The following is a 16,526-nucleotide window of genomic DNA, read 5'->3' on the forward strand; positions in this document are numbered from 1 at the left end:
ACACACCTACCCTTCCTATATTATTTCCTATTCTCTTCTACTTGCCAAACATTTAAACAGCACTGAAAGGAGCAGAGCCAGTGTGTTGGTGTTCTATTTGCTGCTCTCTCTACACAGCTCTGCCATAAATTATGCCAGCAAACCCCTCCTGTGGTACATGGATGAAGCTTTTTGGGTTGTGGCAGAGAACAAAGGATGCTGGGTCATGCACAGAGAGTGTATGGAGCTTTGGTTTCACTTCTGAAATACTGTGGTAAACTTCAAAGGAGGACCAACACAGAATTTAACAAAAAACTGACCCCAGGCATCAGTTGATGTTCATGATGATGGAAATACTCTCTCATTCTCCAGAAACTCTCAAGCACAGAAAGGGCAGCAGTTGCTTGACAAGTGAGTGGTCTTATGTAGCAGAGTTTGGGCAAGAAACACTTTCTGAAACTTTACCATAAATTAAGAGGTCCATTTAAAATGACCATTAATAGATAGTGCAATTACTACTATGGATGCTTCAAATTTGTTGCTTGATTCAAAATTTGCTTTAGCATTGACAAGAGTTTGGTCATACTAAATGTTTCAACAAGCTCACTCTTCCATTAGAAACCCAATTATGTGGTTTTGCTTTATTTTCCCCTGTACAAACTCCATCTGAGTATTCCCAGTACAAAACAAGCTTTCCACACTTAACTAAATCTCAGCAAGAGGTTGCACATGATCTTAGGCAGTGCCACAGAAACCATTCCCATTGCTAAGCACATTTATTGGGGTAATTGGAACAGAACCACTGCCACAACCGGCAGGCTAATTCCTGCCTGGAGAACAGACATTAACTAGAGGCTGTGACTACGCCTCACAGGCACCCCCCCCTGCTCTGGTATTCAGGGTTTTCACAAAAATATTTTAACATTTCACTTTTATCGAGGCACATCAATGCAACCAAGTTTCCAGGCAAAAGAACATGCTGTGGTGGTGCCAGCAATAGCCTCACCCTAGCTCCAACAGCAACACACAGCATGAGGAATTGTCTCCCCATGCCCCCAGCACTGCCTCCATCCCTGCTCACAGCCCCAGAGCTTTCACAGAGCTCCACATACAAACACATTTTTGCGTGATTGAGGCTTCATGGCTGTCATGATTTTAACGCATGTTTTGCACCGCAGTCAGGCCATTAATAAAATCCCAGTGTAAAACCTTCCCCAGATGTCAGAACTGATCACTCAGGGGTGCCCTTCAGCAGCCCCACAAGCCGTGTTGAATCTTGCTGAACTTTACGAACTACTGTTTATACAAATCCAGCAAACCAACAGCGGGATCTTCAAGCACATTCTATGAGTGATGGAGCCCTTCACGTCCCCCTTGCCTGTAAAAAGCCCCAAACCTAAACATCAGAATCGGGAAAAAGATAACCCTGGGATAAAGTGTAACTTCTCCCAGAGATTTGGTTCAGTTAGGCACTGAGAAGGGCATCAATGTGGACAATATTTCTCCGTGTAGGCGGATTTGTCCAGCACAGAAATATTTATTGAATAATTTCAGAAAACCCCAGGACTGAAAGTGAAGTAACAAGTGGCGGGTCTCCTCTGCCCGCCATAAATCAGTTCTGCACTGCCAGACCACAATAGTCTGTGACAGAGAGTCCAGATAGTGGGGATCATGTTCATAATTTCTAACAAGGAAATTATGGTCCGTTAAATCCCAAGACAAATAGTTAAAGCACTCGGGTTACCTGTGTCAGTGAATAGAATAAGGGGGAAAGTCACATGTCCTCTAACCTTCGACTGCCGGCCCTTCACCTGGGGCTAATCAACGTGGGATCTGCCACGCCTCGCCCTACGCCTGATTCATAGGAACGGCAGCAAAAAGCGGAAAGTTTGGTAGAAGGGAGTAAGTTTTCTCATAGAGTATGAGGAGCCGGTGACGCAGGGAGCGAACCCCGCGGCGGAGCGGGACCGGAGCGCCTTCCCCGACCCTCACACGGAGCGAACCCCGCGGCGGAGCGGAGCCGCCCCTCACTCACCTCGCGGAACAGCTGCTCCACGCGGGGCTGCAGCGCGTCCAGCAGCGGCCCGTGCCCGGCGGCGCCCCGCTCCTCCAGCGCGGCCAGCCGGCCCTGCAGCTCGGCCGTCTTGGCGCCCAGCAGCAGGCACACGGCCACGGCGGTGAGCGAGAGCAGCAGGCACAGCGCGGAGGTGGCGGTGCCCGCCGCGCCGGCGGCGCCGCTGCCGCTGCCCGCGCTCATCGCGCCGCGCTCCGCGCCGCTGCGCGGGGTCCCGCTCGGCTGCCGCCCGCCTCCCGCCGCCGGCGCATCCAGCGCCGCCCCGTGCGCGCCGCGGGCGTGGGGCCGGAGCTGCGGAGCGGCCGCTCTCCTGCGCTCGCCCCGCCAGCCCGGGTCTTAAACGGAGGAAGCGGGGGGTGGCGGCTCCCCCGCCGCCTCCCCCCGCGCTGGGGAAGGGGGGATGCTCCGAGCGCGGCCCGCCGCCCCCCGTGGGGCATTACGCGGAGCAGATCCCACCCCCGCTGCCCGGCCCCCCGCGGGGACCGCTCCCCCGGCCCCATCCCCGCGCCCCTCGGGGTCCCGGCCGCGCTGCACGGGCGGGGCGGGGCGCTGCGAGAGCCGCTCCGGAGCGCAGGCTGCCGGCGGGCCGGCCCCGCTCCGCTCCGCTCCCCGCTCCGGGGCCGGTAGCGGCGCTGCCCGCGGCGGGGGCGGCGGGCGCGGGCCGGGCGCCCTCCAGCGGGTTCTCCCCGCCGGGAGAGCGGGCGGGCGGCGGCTGCGCCCGGCCCCGGCTGCCCTGGAGCGTGCGACTGGCGAGAGGTGTCACCCGGCCGGGAGCTTTGTGCCTTCTGCCCTACAGCCCGTCTGCACCGCGATCTGCTCTAGAGGAACACACTATGCACTGTAACTCACTGTTATCTCAGTGGAGTGTTCCATGCTTTTGAACTAGAGAAAACTTCTCACACATAAGCTCCGAGCATCCACATTGTCATCCCTCCTCCTTGCTCTTACACAGAGCATCACAACCCACCTATAAAACATCCTTCTGCAACTTAATGCTTGCCCATATTCTAAGCACATGGTATAAAAACTCCAGTGTACCCTCTGGACACAGACATCGGCCCTTCGAGGAGTAATTCTTAATTCTAGAATAGATAATTGAAACCTAGGACAGAGTTAGGAAATGCTACAACGTCAGTAACATTACCAACGTCAGATTCTAATTAAGTTTGTTAATAAAACACACACAGAGAAGGATACAGGCTTCTTGTAGCTATTTCCAAAGCTGTTAAAGCAGGTAAATCCATAGCATGTGCTGACAACCAGTTCCTGCTTTCTTACAGGTCCTGAAGATAAAGGAAAACTCCATGTTTCTGTGAGACCCTCTTTCTTACCTCCTTTTCCCCCTCTCCTTTGTATGAGCATGCCAAGACTTTCCTTACAAGCTCCATGAGAGCAGTAGAACACACACAGTGCCATCATTTTGGGGAGATGCTCGGGTGCAAAGCATCTTGTCCTGTGTGAGCTGAGCCCTCAAGGCAGCCCTGATAGCCGCTGAAGGAACAGGCAGGGCTGATCACTCCTGCAGCAGATGAGCTCCTGCCCCAGGAATCCACTCCTTTCCCATGCAGTTTAGCCCTGAGCTCAACTCTTCCCTCAGCTTCTGGGGCCCTAGATTCCACACTCTGCACTTCAGTGATGAAGCCTGGGCTGTCCACTTAAAATTTTACTCTTTCTTGTCCTCTTTGTTTAGTGCACTATGGAAATGCACACTGTTAATCTGGTCTGCCTGGCTGACCCAGTCACAGAACATATTTTGAAGGTACAATACCTGGAAATCTGAAGTGCAGAAATAGATGGGAATGCTCTTCTATTTATTTAACAGCTATAGCTGATCCAAATATGCAAAGATTGCCAACTTCAAGTATGAAGATGACAAAGGGGTGTGGTGGTGTGTGCATATAAAAATCCATCCCCTACTAAAGACAGAAGTACCGAGGGCAGCCCTGCAGCACCAGACCCTGCCCCGGGTGCTGCCCAGAGCCCCACACAGCTTCCCTGGGGAGCCCAGGTGCTGTGGCTCGTGTGTGTGCCTGCAAAGTAACACTTGTGTACATGCTGCAAGGTCTGCAAAAGCCCTTGGCACCTTGCTGCAGGTGTCACATTAATCCTGACAGTGCTTTTAAATTTACTGGAAGAAGAAAAGTCAATTTAAAGATGGCTTTATGATAGAGCTAAGCTGTATCTCCTTTACCAAGCACAACAAATTTCAGTACCTACATCAACAGCTAGAAGCACTCTGTAAGCAAGAGCACACCATCTTTCCCTAATTTCCATAGAACTGTTTTATGGTTACAGTTTTATTGTTATAGCAGCATATAAACTTTTCTCCCCCCATCTGCCTTTGATTTGCATTGCTCAGCTGATACACTCAGCCAAGTCCTTGCTTTGCCTCTGTGGCTGTGGGATGGAAAGTACTGTGGGAAGAAGAGAAGGAATTTACTCTTGTCCTGCTCAGCCCTACCGAGCTGACCTGCATGGCACAGACTGTTAAATTTTCTGTCATGCCAAGCAGAAACAATGTCATCAACACCAACATCCAAGGAAAGGAGGTGGCTGTGATGAGCTGTAATCAAGCCCAGGAGGTGGCACTAGTAACAGAAGATAAGCTTTCAAAGCCTGGCCTAGCTCTATTCTACTCCCAGCTCAGATATGCACGTCTGGAGCCTCTTGCAAATGAAGCTTCCTCGACATCAGTTGAAAACCTGACTGTGTATTAGGGCTAACTCAGCAAGCACAAAACCTGGAGTCGGGCTCCTGTGGAGCCAAAACAATTTAGCTTCCTTCCTTTGAAGAAAGGCTTGTGCATAAAGTCAAGATTAAAATAAATAGCCAAAACTTGCTTATTACAGTCAGAATGAACTTTTCCACAGAAGGCTCCCTTCCTACTACTCAGCAAGCCACCCACAGAGTGTCAAATGGATTAAGGGAGTCGGAGTAAAAACCATCATCTCATAGATGTGGAAACTGCAAAACTACCAGAGTATATTAATGGCTCTTGGAAAGTTGCACCATTTTCCTCTCAACTCAGTACCAGAGTTCAGGAACCACAACTGAGAACCCGGCCACCTCCATCCTGTACAGCCTCAATATACAGTCTAAAAACTTATGAAGATGTTCATCTTTAATCACTAGGAACAATATTGAAAATAGGAAATTTTCAATATCACTTTACAGATCTTAACTAAAAGGATTAGCCACGAATACTTGAAACTGAAGGCATCAGACAAGTTTCCAAGAGTTAATTAGCTGGCACACCATGTAACAGAAAATCTGGGAAAAAGGTGACCCACAAAAGCCACCTACTTAGGATATACACTGTTTCCAAGCATGTTTCAACATGCCATTGATCTGTTACATACAGAATAACTAGGTGGATCTTTCCTTCAAGACTAACAAAAGGAGGTTTTAGGGAATGTTTCCAGAACTCTTTCAGCTAGCTCAGACTCCTCACCTACGGTCAGAGGGTGCACTAGCATAATCTGTAAAAGGAGAGGTGCAGGCCTTCAAAAATGAAAATTACTTTTATTTTTCACTTTGATACTCATAAGACTACAACTGCTCAACAAGGTAAACATAACAGTTATACAAAACATATGTAATTATTTACAGACTTAACTGTACAAAATAATTTAAAGCTTACAAAAGTTTCATGCAACCTCTGCTGACTGACTGACACAGTCTAGGAAATCTCCTTGAAGAAGCATAGAAGATCTTTGAATTTATTTATTTAATGGATCAAAAAAAGGATGCTGCAAGGCTTCATCAAGAGTAATTCTTTTGGCTGGGTCATATTCCAGCATTCTGCGAACAAGGTCAAACAGACTTTGATGATCTGTGTCTTGGCAATGCATGAATTCCTGAAAGAAAAAGCAGGAGGTATTTTAGAGAGAGCTTTCCCAACTGCAGTCTAGCAGAGCAATAAAAATGCTGCTCCTACCTTCAGAGGCTTACAGCGTCTCCTGACGTACCGGCCCGCAGAGCTGTGCTCATCCCAGTCCAACTGGTCATGGTGAAAGTAATGTTTTCTGCAGGACAAGGGGAGTAACAGCAAGTTGGTGTCACTGCACACAGCAAGCAGATGCTTTTACAAGAAGCTTTAAAACACCATTAAGTGCTCCTGCATGTATCTCTGCATCTGGGAGCTAACATTTTTTATAGAGTGCATTTACTCACAGAGATCTGCTGGGTTTTTTATTACTGCTGCCACAATAATTAGAACACAGTAACTATTTTTTTAATTACTTGAATCTATTGCAAGTGCTGCTTTCCAAGCTGTTTCCTGGTTTTCAAAATGCACTATAATCAACTGGACAATCTTAACAAACACATACATTATCCAACCCAGAATTATTGGAATTCTACTCCAACATGAGTTACAGAATTATCTACATGAGCTGGCAAGAGGACAGCTTATGTAAGAAAGAAAATGAACCATCAAATCCCAGGACCTCTAAACTTTGGACATAGAGGGGTCAGGGGAGAACCCTGTGCTGGCTCCTTCTCTTTGCCCTGGAAGTGAGAAACTCCTGCTACAAGGAGTTATCTCTGAGGAAGAGAGAAAGATCACTGCAGCACATGTCTGAGGATGTGGAGGGGCAGTAAAAGAGAATGACAGCTATATGGGCAAGCAAGGACCCTCTTCTTCCTCGCAATAATTATTGTGACAACAACATGTTCTTCATTCTGAGAGTTTAAAGAAAAAATTTATGTCTAATACTGTTGTGGTGACCATGCCAAACTTAGCTTTTAAGAGTTAGAAACATCCATACCCAAGTTATAGTTCAAGAGGCTGACAATTCATACCAAAATGAGAAAAGAGGACTACTGTCAAATAATTAAGGTTGCCTATGCATCTCTGTTGATCTGCAAGAACTCACAGCTTACAACAGCAACTTCGCAATTTCTCTTGTAAGAAAAAAATATCAGGCAACTCAGCACTTGTACAATGAACATACCTGGATTTCTTGATCATGTGAGTGGGCAGAGGCCCCAGTATTCTTTCCATCATTGCCAGGTGTTCTTTACTATCATGAGTCTGTGTGGAAAAAGCAATGAAAGCACTTAGCACATTTTTCTCCTCTGAGCCACTTAGTAACAACAAACTGCAATTGAGTTTTTGCCAGAGCACTGTCACAATATCTTTAAACTTTGCCACTTTCAATTATTAAAAACAGATTATGCAATGTAGATTATATAACACTTTCCACAGTGAGGATGACCCTTGAACAAAGGTTCATCAACCAAGTATTGTACAAGTGTTTTCTTTACTCTTAATTCCAGCAGTACCATGACAGTCTTCTTCACTCAAAATGCCAGGAAAGATCATCTTAGATACTCTGAAGGAGATACCAAAGATGTAACATTTTCCTGTATGGATGCTGGTTTTCCAATCTCACCTATATAATCCTTAAAAGCCCACGGGGTTCTGCCTTCTACACAGTTAAGTGCATGTCATTAAAAGATTAAAATCAGTAGACTGTAACAAACACGTTCTATTTAAGCTCACATACACACCTGAAACACTGTAAATCCCAGGTAATACTCAATCAGAATACAACCAATACTCCACACATCACACGGCTGAGACCATCCCAGTGCTGCAAAAAAGGCAAAGTTTGTTTTACTTTTTAGTATATTCTCAAAATGTGTAACCCACAAAGCACATGTCCATTTCCACACATTTACTGATGTCCAACTCACTCCCCATGCCCTCCTCAAACCTGCTGCTCGTTTCTGGTTTTAGACTATTTCTTTTACTGTTTACTCTCAGTAATTTTACCCCCACCACCTGAGAGGTGACTGATTACCAGAACCACGGACAACTACTCCAGTTTATAAAGTAAAGACATCTGAATGAACTGCAATCAACTTTCAGAAGGTTCAAGAGTTTTTACTGACCTAAAATAACCTCAGGAGCTCTATAATGTCTTGTAGACACCAATGTGCTGTGATGCTCATCATCAAAAGTCGCACTTCCAAAATCAACAACTTTGATGTCGGTGTTTTTTAAAGTGCGCTCATCTCGTTTCTGCAAGAAACCAAAGTGCTGTTAATACTTTTCAAAAGCATGCTTAGGCAAAAGGCATTATCACATTATCCTCAAAGTACCAGCCAGCATAGAATGTGTAACAAAACACTTCCTCCAAATACTTTAATTCCTGTGCAGCTCAATGCTCCAAGAAAGAAGAGTGGGTAACAAAGTGATTTAATCTCAATACCCAAAACAGTTGAGCAAAGACCATTCACAGTAACAAGAATTCTTTTCCTCTTTTGTTAACCTTAAGTTAACTTCAGTCACTTGTTATTTCTTTTTTTAAGAGAAGTTTCAATGAAGACAGAAGTAGTGCAACTCAAATTGGGTGAAACAAAGAACAAACTTACCATTTTGGCATTGTACTTCACTATGTAATCAGACTCCACAAACAAGATATTTTCAGGCTTTAAATCTGTGTGAGTTAGTTTATTATGGTGTAGAACTACAAGAAAAAAAAGAGAACCATATTCCATAATTTACACATTAAATTCAAGGAGAAACCAAAACACACCCATATATTTGAAAGGAGTATTGAAATTTACTTACAGTTTATAGACTGGCAAATCTGATAGGCCATGTTTCTGATGTCATTAATATGAAATGGCAGAAAGCTGTTTTCCTTAATAAAGTCATAAGTACTGAGCCCCAGTAGCTCAAAAACAATACAGACATGGCCATGGTGATCAAACCACTCCAGCATCTGGACACAGCGGCTTAAAAGAGAAAAAAAGAAAACAAATGAAAATCTATTAAATAAATCACCTTCCTCAAACCCTTGGTATGCTGACTACTCAAATTTCATACTTACAAATTGCTGCTTGGATCCATGTTGTTCAAGTGTTCCAACACCTGTATTTCTGAACGGGCTGCCTCCCGGTACCGACCAACATTTTTCACTATTTTAACTGCTACATGCATTCCTCTCCTTGGAAAGAAAGTAAAGCATAGCAAGCTGAATCACTTGTTGTTAAATACCCACAACCCCAAAGCAGCTTGATTTTAATAAAAGGAACACAGGAAGATTAAAGGTCATGGAGAATTATGAGCTGGATTAGGGGAATTTGATTTAAGCATGCTGCACTCAACCAGAACAGGTTTTATAAAAAAAAAAAAAAAAAAAAGTAATCCTGATCTTTCCTTTCTCAAATACTTATAGTACATGTTTTATTAATGACTTCTCAGTGTTATCATCTCATCTGAAGAATAAACATTAGGTATCTGCCAGCAGAATGATTAAAAAATTAACAAAGTTTTCATTTGAACAAAAATTTGATGGCTTTTTTTTCCCTGCAACTTGCTCAACTTGTGCTGGCTCTTTTCCAGTGTTCTTATGGAATCAGGGGAATTGAGTAATTCTGAAGTTTGGATTATGAGCAGTTTATACCAGTGAAAACTGCCCTGCACTGAATGCCTGCATGCATTCAGACTGTAGGGCTGTTACTTGAATGGAACACAGACACAGCTCCTTCTGTCCCATTCACTCTTAGACAACTTTTGTCTCTGCAGAGCTCTTTCAATTCTAACTCCAGAACACTCTCTGCCCTCACAACACGACCTCAAACTCCAGAGCAGACTTCACTTATGAAATGACAGAACGAACAAATCAAAGGTTGAGAAAAAAGTATTAAAACTATGTCATAAAACTGATGATATAAAACATACATTTAAAATAGTCTGAGTTCTACAACTGCTAGAACATCCAGAATTAATGGAAATACAGTTAAGTTTCTTCTCCTTCACCAGACATGCCACTTACATGGAGGCAATAATTTAATTTAAAAAGTACTCCATACTAGGTTACTGTTGAGTCAAAAAAACTTTAAAGGATAATTTTGATTATGAAAACTGATAATAGCAATTTAGAGCTCAAGCAACTCCAAGCAACTGCTTTCCAGAAACTGCTTCCACTAAGAGCCAGAACTACTTTCTCAATATGTCACCTTTGTAAGTCTCCCAAACTAGTTCTGCACTCCTCAGCTGCTCTCACATTCTCCAGTTACAGCAGCAGTACTTAATTGAAACATAAAAATGAAACAAAATAGAGTTCTCAATCATTAAAAAGTGCATTTGGGCTGCAACCTTCTCTTAAAACACCCTCGAGCTTTAATTTCTGATCTAAGTATCTTTTATCATGAGATCCACTGATAAAGATAACCCAACACTTACATATCATGATCAATGCACTCCACTACTTTTCCAAAAGCTCCTTCTCCTAAAGTCGCAACAATTTCATCTAAAAAGAACAAACATAAGTTAGAATTATACAACTACTTGAAGGAGAATGAACATATTAATGTAGATTTTAAAATGTGCCATTACAAAAGCATAATTACTTTAAATTTCAGCATCAGAATGCATTATTTTATTGGACAGGAGTCATGAAAACAGTTAGCCAAAAAAAACTATCTCTTGTTCTAATCTCAAGTTCATTTACTAATTGGAACTTTTTGAACACAGTATTTAAATTCTACAGAAAAGAAGATATGCAAAAAAACAAAAAAGCACAAAAAAAAACAGAACAAAAAGAGCAATGAGATTTCTTTAGCCCCCCTCCTCTGACATACTATTCTAAACAGATTTTTTTCTGAAAAGTTTTTTAAAAGTGTTGAAAAATGTTCTATACATCTTGCTCTTAGAACGTCTCCACTTTCACAGATCAGGTGACCCTCCTCATCATCCTCTACACTCCTGGATCTTTTCCTTCGGTGACTCTTCTGGGAACGGCACCAAGATCGTCCAGCCAATCAATATATCAGAGTGAATTCAGGGCAGAATACGCAATTCATTCAGCGGGGAGATATTCAGGCATTCAGTTACACACCAGGCCACGAACAGTTGGCAGGAGCAATTTCAAATTCAGTCCCCAGAAATTCACAGGGCACAGTTTATGTTACAGAAGAAAAACATGGCAAGGAACAGATTTTCAGATAAATACTTAAAGTGATACAAGCAACAGAAAAAAAAAACAACACAATTTTGTCTCTCAAACAGTGGCTTAATTGAAGACAGATTAAGACTGCAACACTGCTATTTCTAATTCTTTGCTAGCAAATAGCAGAAACCAGTATTTATGTACATACCTAAGCATTCAGTCAGGTGAAATGTTTCTATTCCTAAAACATCCACTCATGTAAACAATTTAACTTCCCCCATGTTTAGAGAGGGGAGAAAAATTTCTCTGAAGTCCTTAATTTGCAGTATATAATTTAATACAGCTTGCAGTTCTACTGCAGAAAAGTGGTATAAAACACCTGGAACTGTAGATGCATCAGTGGGCATCATGGCAATCATGAGAAATTCTGAGAGCACCTTCAAAGAAGGCAAGCAGCAAACTTATCCCATCCCCTAAGACATTAGGTGCCATTAGCTGGGCACAGGGCTTATCAAAGCTTTCTGGAATTAGGTGTAAAATTGTTCACATCCATTTACCAGACATGCACATTCATACTTTCAATTCATGTTAAAAAGGCATGTCATCTCATTCATTTTTAGCAATAGGGTGGATAGCATCTCAGAATCTACCTGAAAAAACAGAGTTCACTATGCTGCAAAGCTAAGTGACAACTGTACTTTAAAAGAGGACAGCTGCCTGTCTTCAATTTCAAGGTAACATTTTTCAGATCAACCCCAGTGATTGTGACTACCAACCACCTACATTCCCAGTGTACAGCTAGTACTGATGGTCCCACCCCCCTCCCAACAACGATCCAAGAACCTCAACTAACAACATATTCACATGCTCCACAAACAGACTCAAATAAATACAAATCCTTTTTTAATAATGTCTTTCTTAAAGTACCGTGGATCAGGAATTGCAGCTCTAGCACTCATTTAAGAAGTCTATTACCACTAATTCATGAATAATAAAGTTAAAAGTTACTCATACCGAATGCGATTGGTGACTGGAGCAATGATGTCTCTTATGCTTCCTTTTATGACTACTTTTCCTGCTCCGACCAGAGGATTTGCTATAGTGATGATGGTGACTCTTTTCATAGTCTCTGTGATAATGCCTGTGGTCATACACTTCACAGAAGTCATTTCTGTATTCCTCAACATATCTCCGGTCATGATGGTCTCTTTCATTTATGGCTCTATCGTCCAAATAATGACTGAAAATATATTTTAAGTGAATGTTCTCCACTTCAAAAACTTGAGGTTCCAACAAGATAAGTGACCTGAGCTGAGTTACACAGTATCTGTCTTTACAGCATAAATCTTTTTTAATTGACTCCCTCCCCAAAAATAGTGGAGCTTTTGATGTTACTTTATTGGGAATTTAACAACATTGTCAGTCTCAAATACATGGCAGCCATCCACATGAACAATGTATGATCTGACCACAGTTTGCATAGTAAGAAACTCAGACTTAAAAAGGAGAAACACTTCCTAAAATATACTGAGCAACTTCATTACAACCTTAGAAGTCACATGACAAACCACCTTCAATACAAAAATCATCCCTTCTATGCTTTCAAAGCTCCAGGTTTAAATAAAACCTGGAGACTGAGAGAAGCAGCATCATTCTAAGTGCTCTGCAACCAACATTAAAACCTCAGAGGATCTGGAACAAGGATCTTTTGCACAGAAAACAGACCATTAAGAAAGCTGCTGAGGCACAGAGTTCCCTGACTACTGTACGCCTACTCCTTCCAGCATTTTAATAAGCATGGGTATGAGCTTTTAAAAGAATTACATTGGATCTTTTCAAGGGAAAAAAAAAAACCAAGACAAAACAGAAAATACATCTTTCCAGTGAAAGCAGTGTGGGAGAAAACACAAATCACTTGCAAATTAGTAAGAGAGATTCATACTTACCACTGTATTAAATGATTAAACAAACCTTCTCCTCCTCCTTTTGTTCACATTAAATTAAAAGACATCCTTTTCACTTGAAATTTAATACTGATTGTATTCAATATCAATGTTTAACTGACATCACTGAGACAAACTAGTGACATTTACTTGATTTTATCCAACAATTTCTATTTAATGGTTCAGGTGCTGTGTTAACAACTACCTATCAGGCTTGTCTTAAGTGAGCCAAGCCAAAAGGAACTGACAACTCTGGGCATTCAGAAACTCCTACCCTGAAAACATATTTATTTAGACATGGTAAGAAACATTTGCACTACTCAGTTCAGAGTGTTATACCTTTCTGAAACCCGACTGGGTTTATAGTGCTTGCTCTCCTGGCCACTGCTGTGGGACCTCTTCCTGCGCTTGCGGCTGCTGCTGTGCTTCCTCTGGTCCCAGCTCCTCCTGTCGTCCCACTCAGGACAATGGGACTGCTTTGAATGCCTCATCTCCCACTGCAAAATACAATAACAATAATAATAATAATTTAAAAAATCAACAAGCACCCATGTAGGTACAAGTTAACAATGGTGGTTTGATCAAGTATGACAGAACTAAAAAGGGCCATTTGTCCTCAGCTCCCTCCCCCCATTATCTGGGTTTGGCGAGCAGACCCAGCTCCCTCATCCCAACACTAACGCTGTTATGAAACACAAATCAAGACTAAATAGGCCAACTCATCCTCATTTAATAGCTTCAAACATGTCATTAAAGCCTGTTTGAAATAAACTCTCAAGTGACTAAGCACAACAGTATCCTTAAAGAGCCTCCTGTTGGAAGAAACCTTCCTCTCCAAACATCCTCTAACAAGAAAACCTGGATTTAGGTCTTCCTACTGAATTGTAAAGTTACTACAGAAAATCAAGAATGCACAATCAGTTTAAAAACTTCTCTCACTAAGCTATTTACACAACACCAGGACACAGTCACTTTTAGCATCCACCACTGTGAACTGTGATGGATTAACACAACTTTGGAGCACCCGGAGCCAAGTCACAACTTCTGCACCCTATCAGCATGCAGGACTGTGGGTGTGCTACAGTTCAGGTGACGTGCCAAAGACAAAACCCACCAGCTTCTCTTGCTGGATGTTAGGTGCAGGAATTCTTTGTTCAAACAGGTACATGCACAACTGGAAAAAAAAAAAAAAGGCAAAGTAAATCACGGCTGTAGAATTAAAGAATGTAACAAAACCGACTGTTATTTTTTAATCCATCTGCAGCAGGAGTTTTTTGAAAGTAAGAATAACTTTCTATATCTATTCCAGTATAGTCCAAAGAATGAATTAATATAAGATAATAAAAAGTTTCTGCAGTAAGCAGTGACAGTGAGAACAGCAGTTTAGGGACAATGACAGCAATCGAGTAGAAAAAATCATGACTGTAAATCATGCGTAAATTGTGCAAATCTGTGTAAATTTACAGAGAACGATGTCTCTGTACAAACAGAAGGCATTAAGTAGGAAACTCCCAGAACATGCAAATAACAGGCCTATTCTGAAAAAAAGGGGCTTTTTTGGTATTTTCAGAAGATCAGTGAGAGACTGGTAATTGAAAAAAACCTCATAAAACGACAGACATCTGCAACAATGTTTTAAAAATCAAAAACATATTAATAAACTATACAAAATAAGTGCCTTGTACACATTTTGGGTGAGGCATGATTCACAAAAATCTTATTCACTTGCGAGATTCTAAAAAAACCAAAAAATACTAATGTAGCAAATGACTAACAAAACCACCTGAAAAATTTAAACCGACTTGGTGTTTCATTCACGTGCTTTAATTTCCCCTGTTCTTGCACAGCTCCAAAGCTATTTTCCTGTATTTTCATCTTACATAACTCAGGTTCTGAAGCACACTCAGGTTGCAGTTACTCTTGAGGTGCAGAGCTCTGAGCAGATATACTCAGTTACAGGTGAACTGAAAATTCTGCTTTTGGTTGCTGGAGAATTTTTTCCCCCTACTTGGAGGAAGGCAGGCTGCACTAAAGCTCTGTAATTAACATCCAAATAAAATCACCATTAAATCGTCCTGCAGAGCAGGGCTTGGGGCAGGGATGGATATTTGACACGGGAAGCTGGAGAAAATGCTTGAAGACTAACTGCTGCTTAACTACAATCAAATGCACATAGCTTTAGTGAAATTAAAACAAAAATTACAAATTTTGTCCCTAAAGGAGCTAAGTACATTTAAATGAGGAGGAAATTGCCAGAATCGGTCTGAGTCCATTTTACGCTAGAAGCCACCTTAAAATTTTCTAACTACGGTGCTCTATCTGATTTTATGCGCCGAAGAACTTCACTTATGTAATACTGACAGCTGCCACGAACATATGCATTCTGTAGCATGTGGAACTAATCCATATCGCAGGCAGTTTTCACTCCCACATTTTGCCATACGGCTGCTCAGGCAGGAGCCATTCCCCTCTGGAACAGACCCATGCACACGAGGGCCACGAAAGCCCCGCCGTAAGGTAAGCTGCCTACACAGCACTTTCCAAATGCCTCTCCTCAAAATCTTGGCAGGCGGAAGAGGTCAAAGACTTAATTCCTTCGGGATGGCCAAAGTCCGATAGTGCAGATCCTGGAGGGGACACCCGCCACCCCAAGCCAGGGCACCGAGCCCGTTTCCAGGCCGCCTTTCCCCGGAGGTCCCCGGGGCCGGCGGGGGAGGAAGGGCCGGGCCCCGCCGCCACCTGGGCGGGCGCCAGGCACGGCCAGGCCGGGAGAGCCCAGCTCCGCCCGCCCCAGCCCTCCGCACCGACCCCGGCAGAGCTGCTGTGCCGAGAATCCTCCTCCCCCCTCAACCCTCCTGAAGCAGCGCCCGATGCGCCCCGCGCCGCGGAGACAACGCAAGCAGCTCTCCCACCCCACCCCCCACTCCGCCTCCCCTCCGTTTTCCCCGCTGCTTCGCCCCACCCTGGAAACAGAAAGGACAGAGGAAAAAAGCGAAGGTGAAAAGAGAACGAAGAAGGGCGGCCCTCACCACTTACAACTGGAACAGAATGCGAGCGAGCTCCGTGTCCGCCCTGCGCGCACAGACAAAATGGCGGCTGCGATCGCGGAGAGGCAGCTTCCTCCTTCTCCCTCGTTCTCGCGGCGTCTGTGCGCTCTGACGTCAGACGCACGGCGTAAGGGCTGGCAGGGCGGGAGACCCAGGAGCGGCTCCGCCCCCGCGCCTCGCCCCTGAGGCGGTGCCGCCGCCATGGCGGCAGCCGTGAGGGGAGCGGGGCGGTGTTCGTGTTGCCTTGTGCCGCCCCATCCCACACTGGGCATCTTTGCCCAAATCTTCACGGCTTTGTAAGCCAACCTCATGGAGGAGTTCAAGCATGGAGGTCGAGTTCACAGGCAACTCCAGATCTCCTCTCCTCAGCAAACGCGTGTAGTAGTGCAGAAATAACCAGTTAGCCCCAACCGCCAATTAATTCCTTCTAATGAACTCCCCAAACGGCTTAAACTCCCCAAAGCGGCGTTTAAGCAGTTTGGTGATCCCGGAGTTAGGCCTGGCTTCAAGCTCACAGTCCTCTGTGTGAGCCGTTTGTGTGTAAAACTAGTAAAAAAACAGTAAAATATTTTATGTG

At 43.8% G+C, this 16,526-nt stretch overlaps 1 protein-coding gene across 4 annotated transcripts; it reads right to left on the reverse strand.

The window, feature by feature from the left end:
• Nucleotides 1–5,555: 5,555 nt before the first annotated feature.
• Nucleotides 5,556–16,063, reverse strand: CLK4 (CDC like kinase 4). 4 transcript variants are annotated; one of them, XM_063168761.1, is made up of 14 exons: nt 15,932–16,063; nt 14,017–14,076; nt 13,242–13,399; nt 11,974–12,199; nt 10,711–10,801; nt 10,254–10,320; nt 8,896–9,012; nt 8,634–8,800; nt 8,435–8,529; nt 7,952–8,081; nt 7,568–7,650; nt 7,009–7,088; nt 5,991–6,078; nt 5,556–5,910 (listed from the first exon to the last, which is right to left on the reverse strand). In XM_063168761.1, exons 2-14 carry the CDS (start codon nt 14,068–14,070, stop codon nt 5,773–5,775), a joined length of 1,494 nt encoding a protein of 497 aa, XP_063024831.1. In that variant the 5' UTR covers nt 14,071–14,076; nt 15,932–16,063; the 3' UTR covers nt 5,556–5,772. The 4 variants fall into 4 exon arrangements, with proteins under 4 accessions (XP_063024831.1, XP_063024830.1, XP_063024834.1 ...); XM_063168760.1 differs by having other exon boundaries at nt 15,939–16,056; XM_063168764.1 differs by lacking the exon at nt 14,017–14,076 and having other exon boundaries at nt 15,939–16,056.
• Nucleotides 16,064–16,526: the final 463 nt, after the last annotated feature.

The sequence above is a fragment of the Melospiza melodia genome, chromosome 14 (assembly GCF_035770615.1).
Source record: "Melospiza melodia melodia isolate bMelMel2 chromosome 14, bMelMel2.pri, whole genome shotgun sequence".
In the NCBI taxonomy this organism is placed as follows: Eukaryota; Metazoa; Chordata; class Aves; order Passeriformes; family Passerellidae; genus Melospiza; species Melospiza melodia.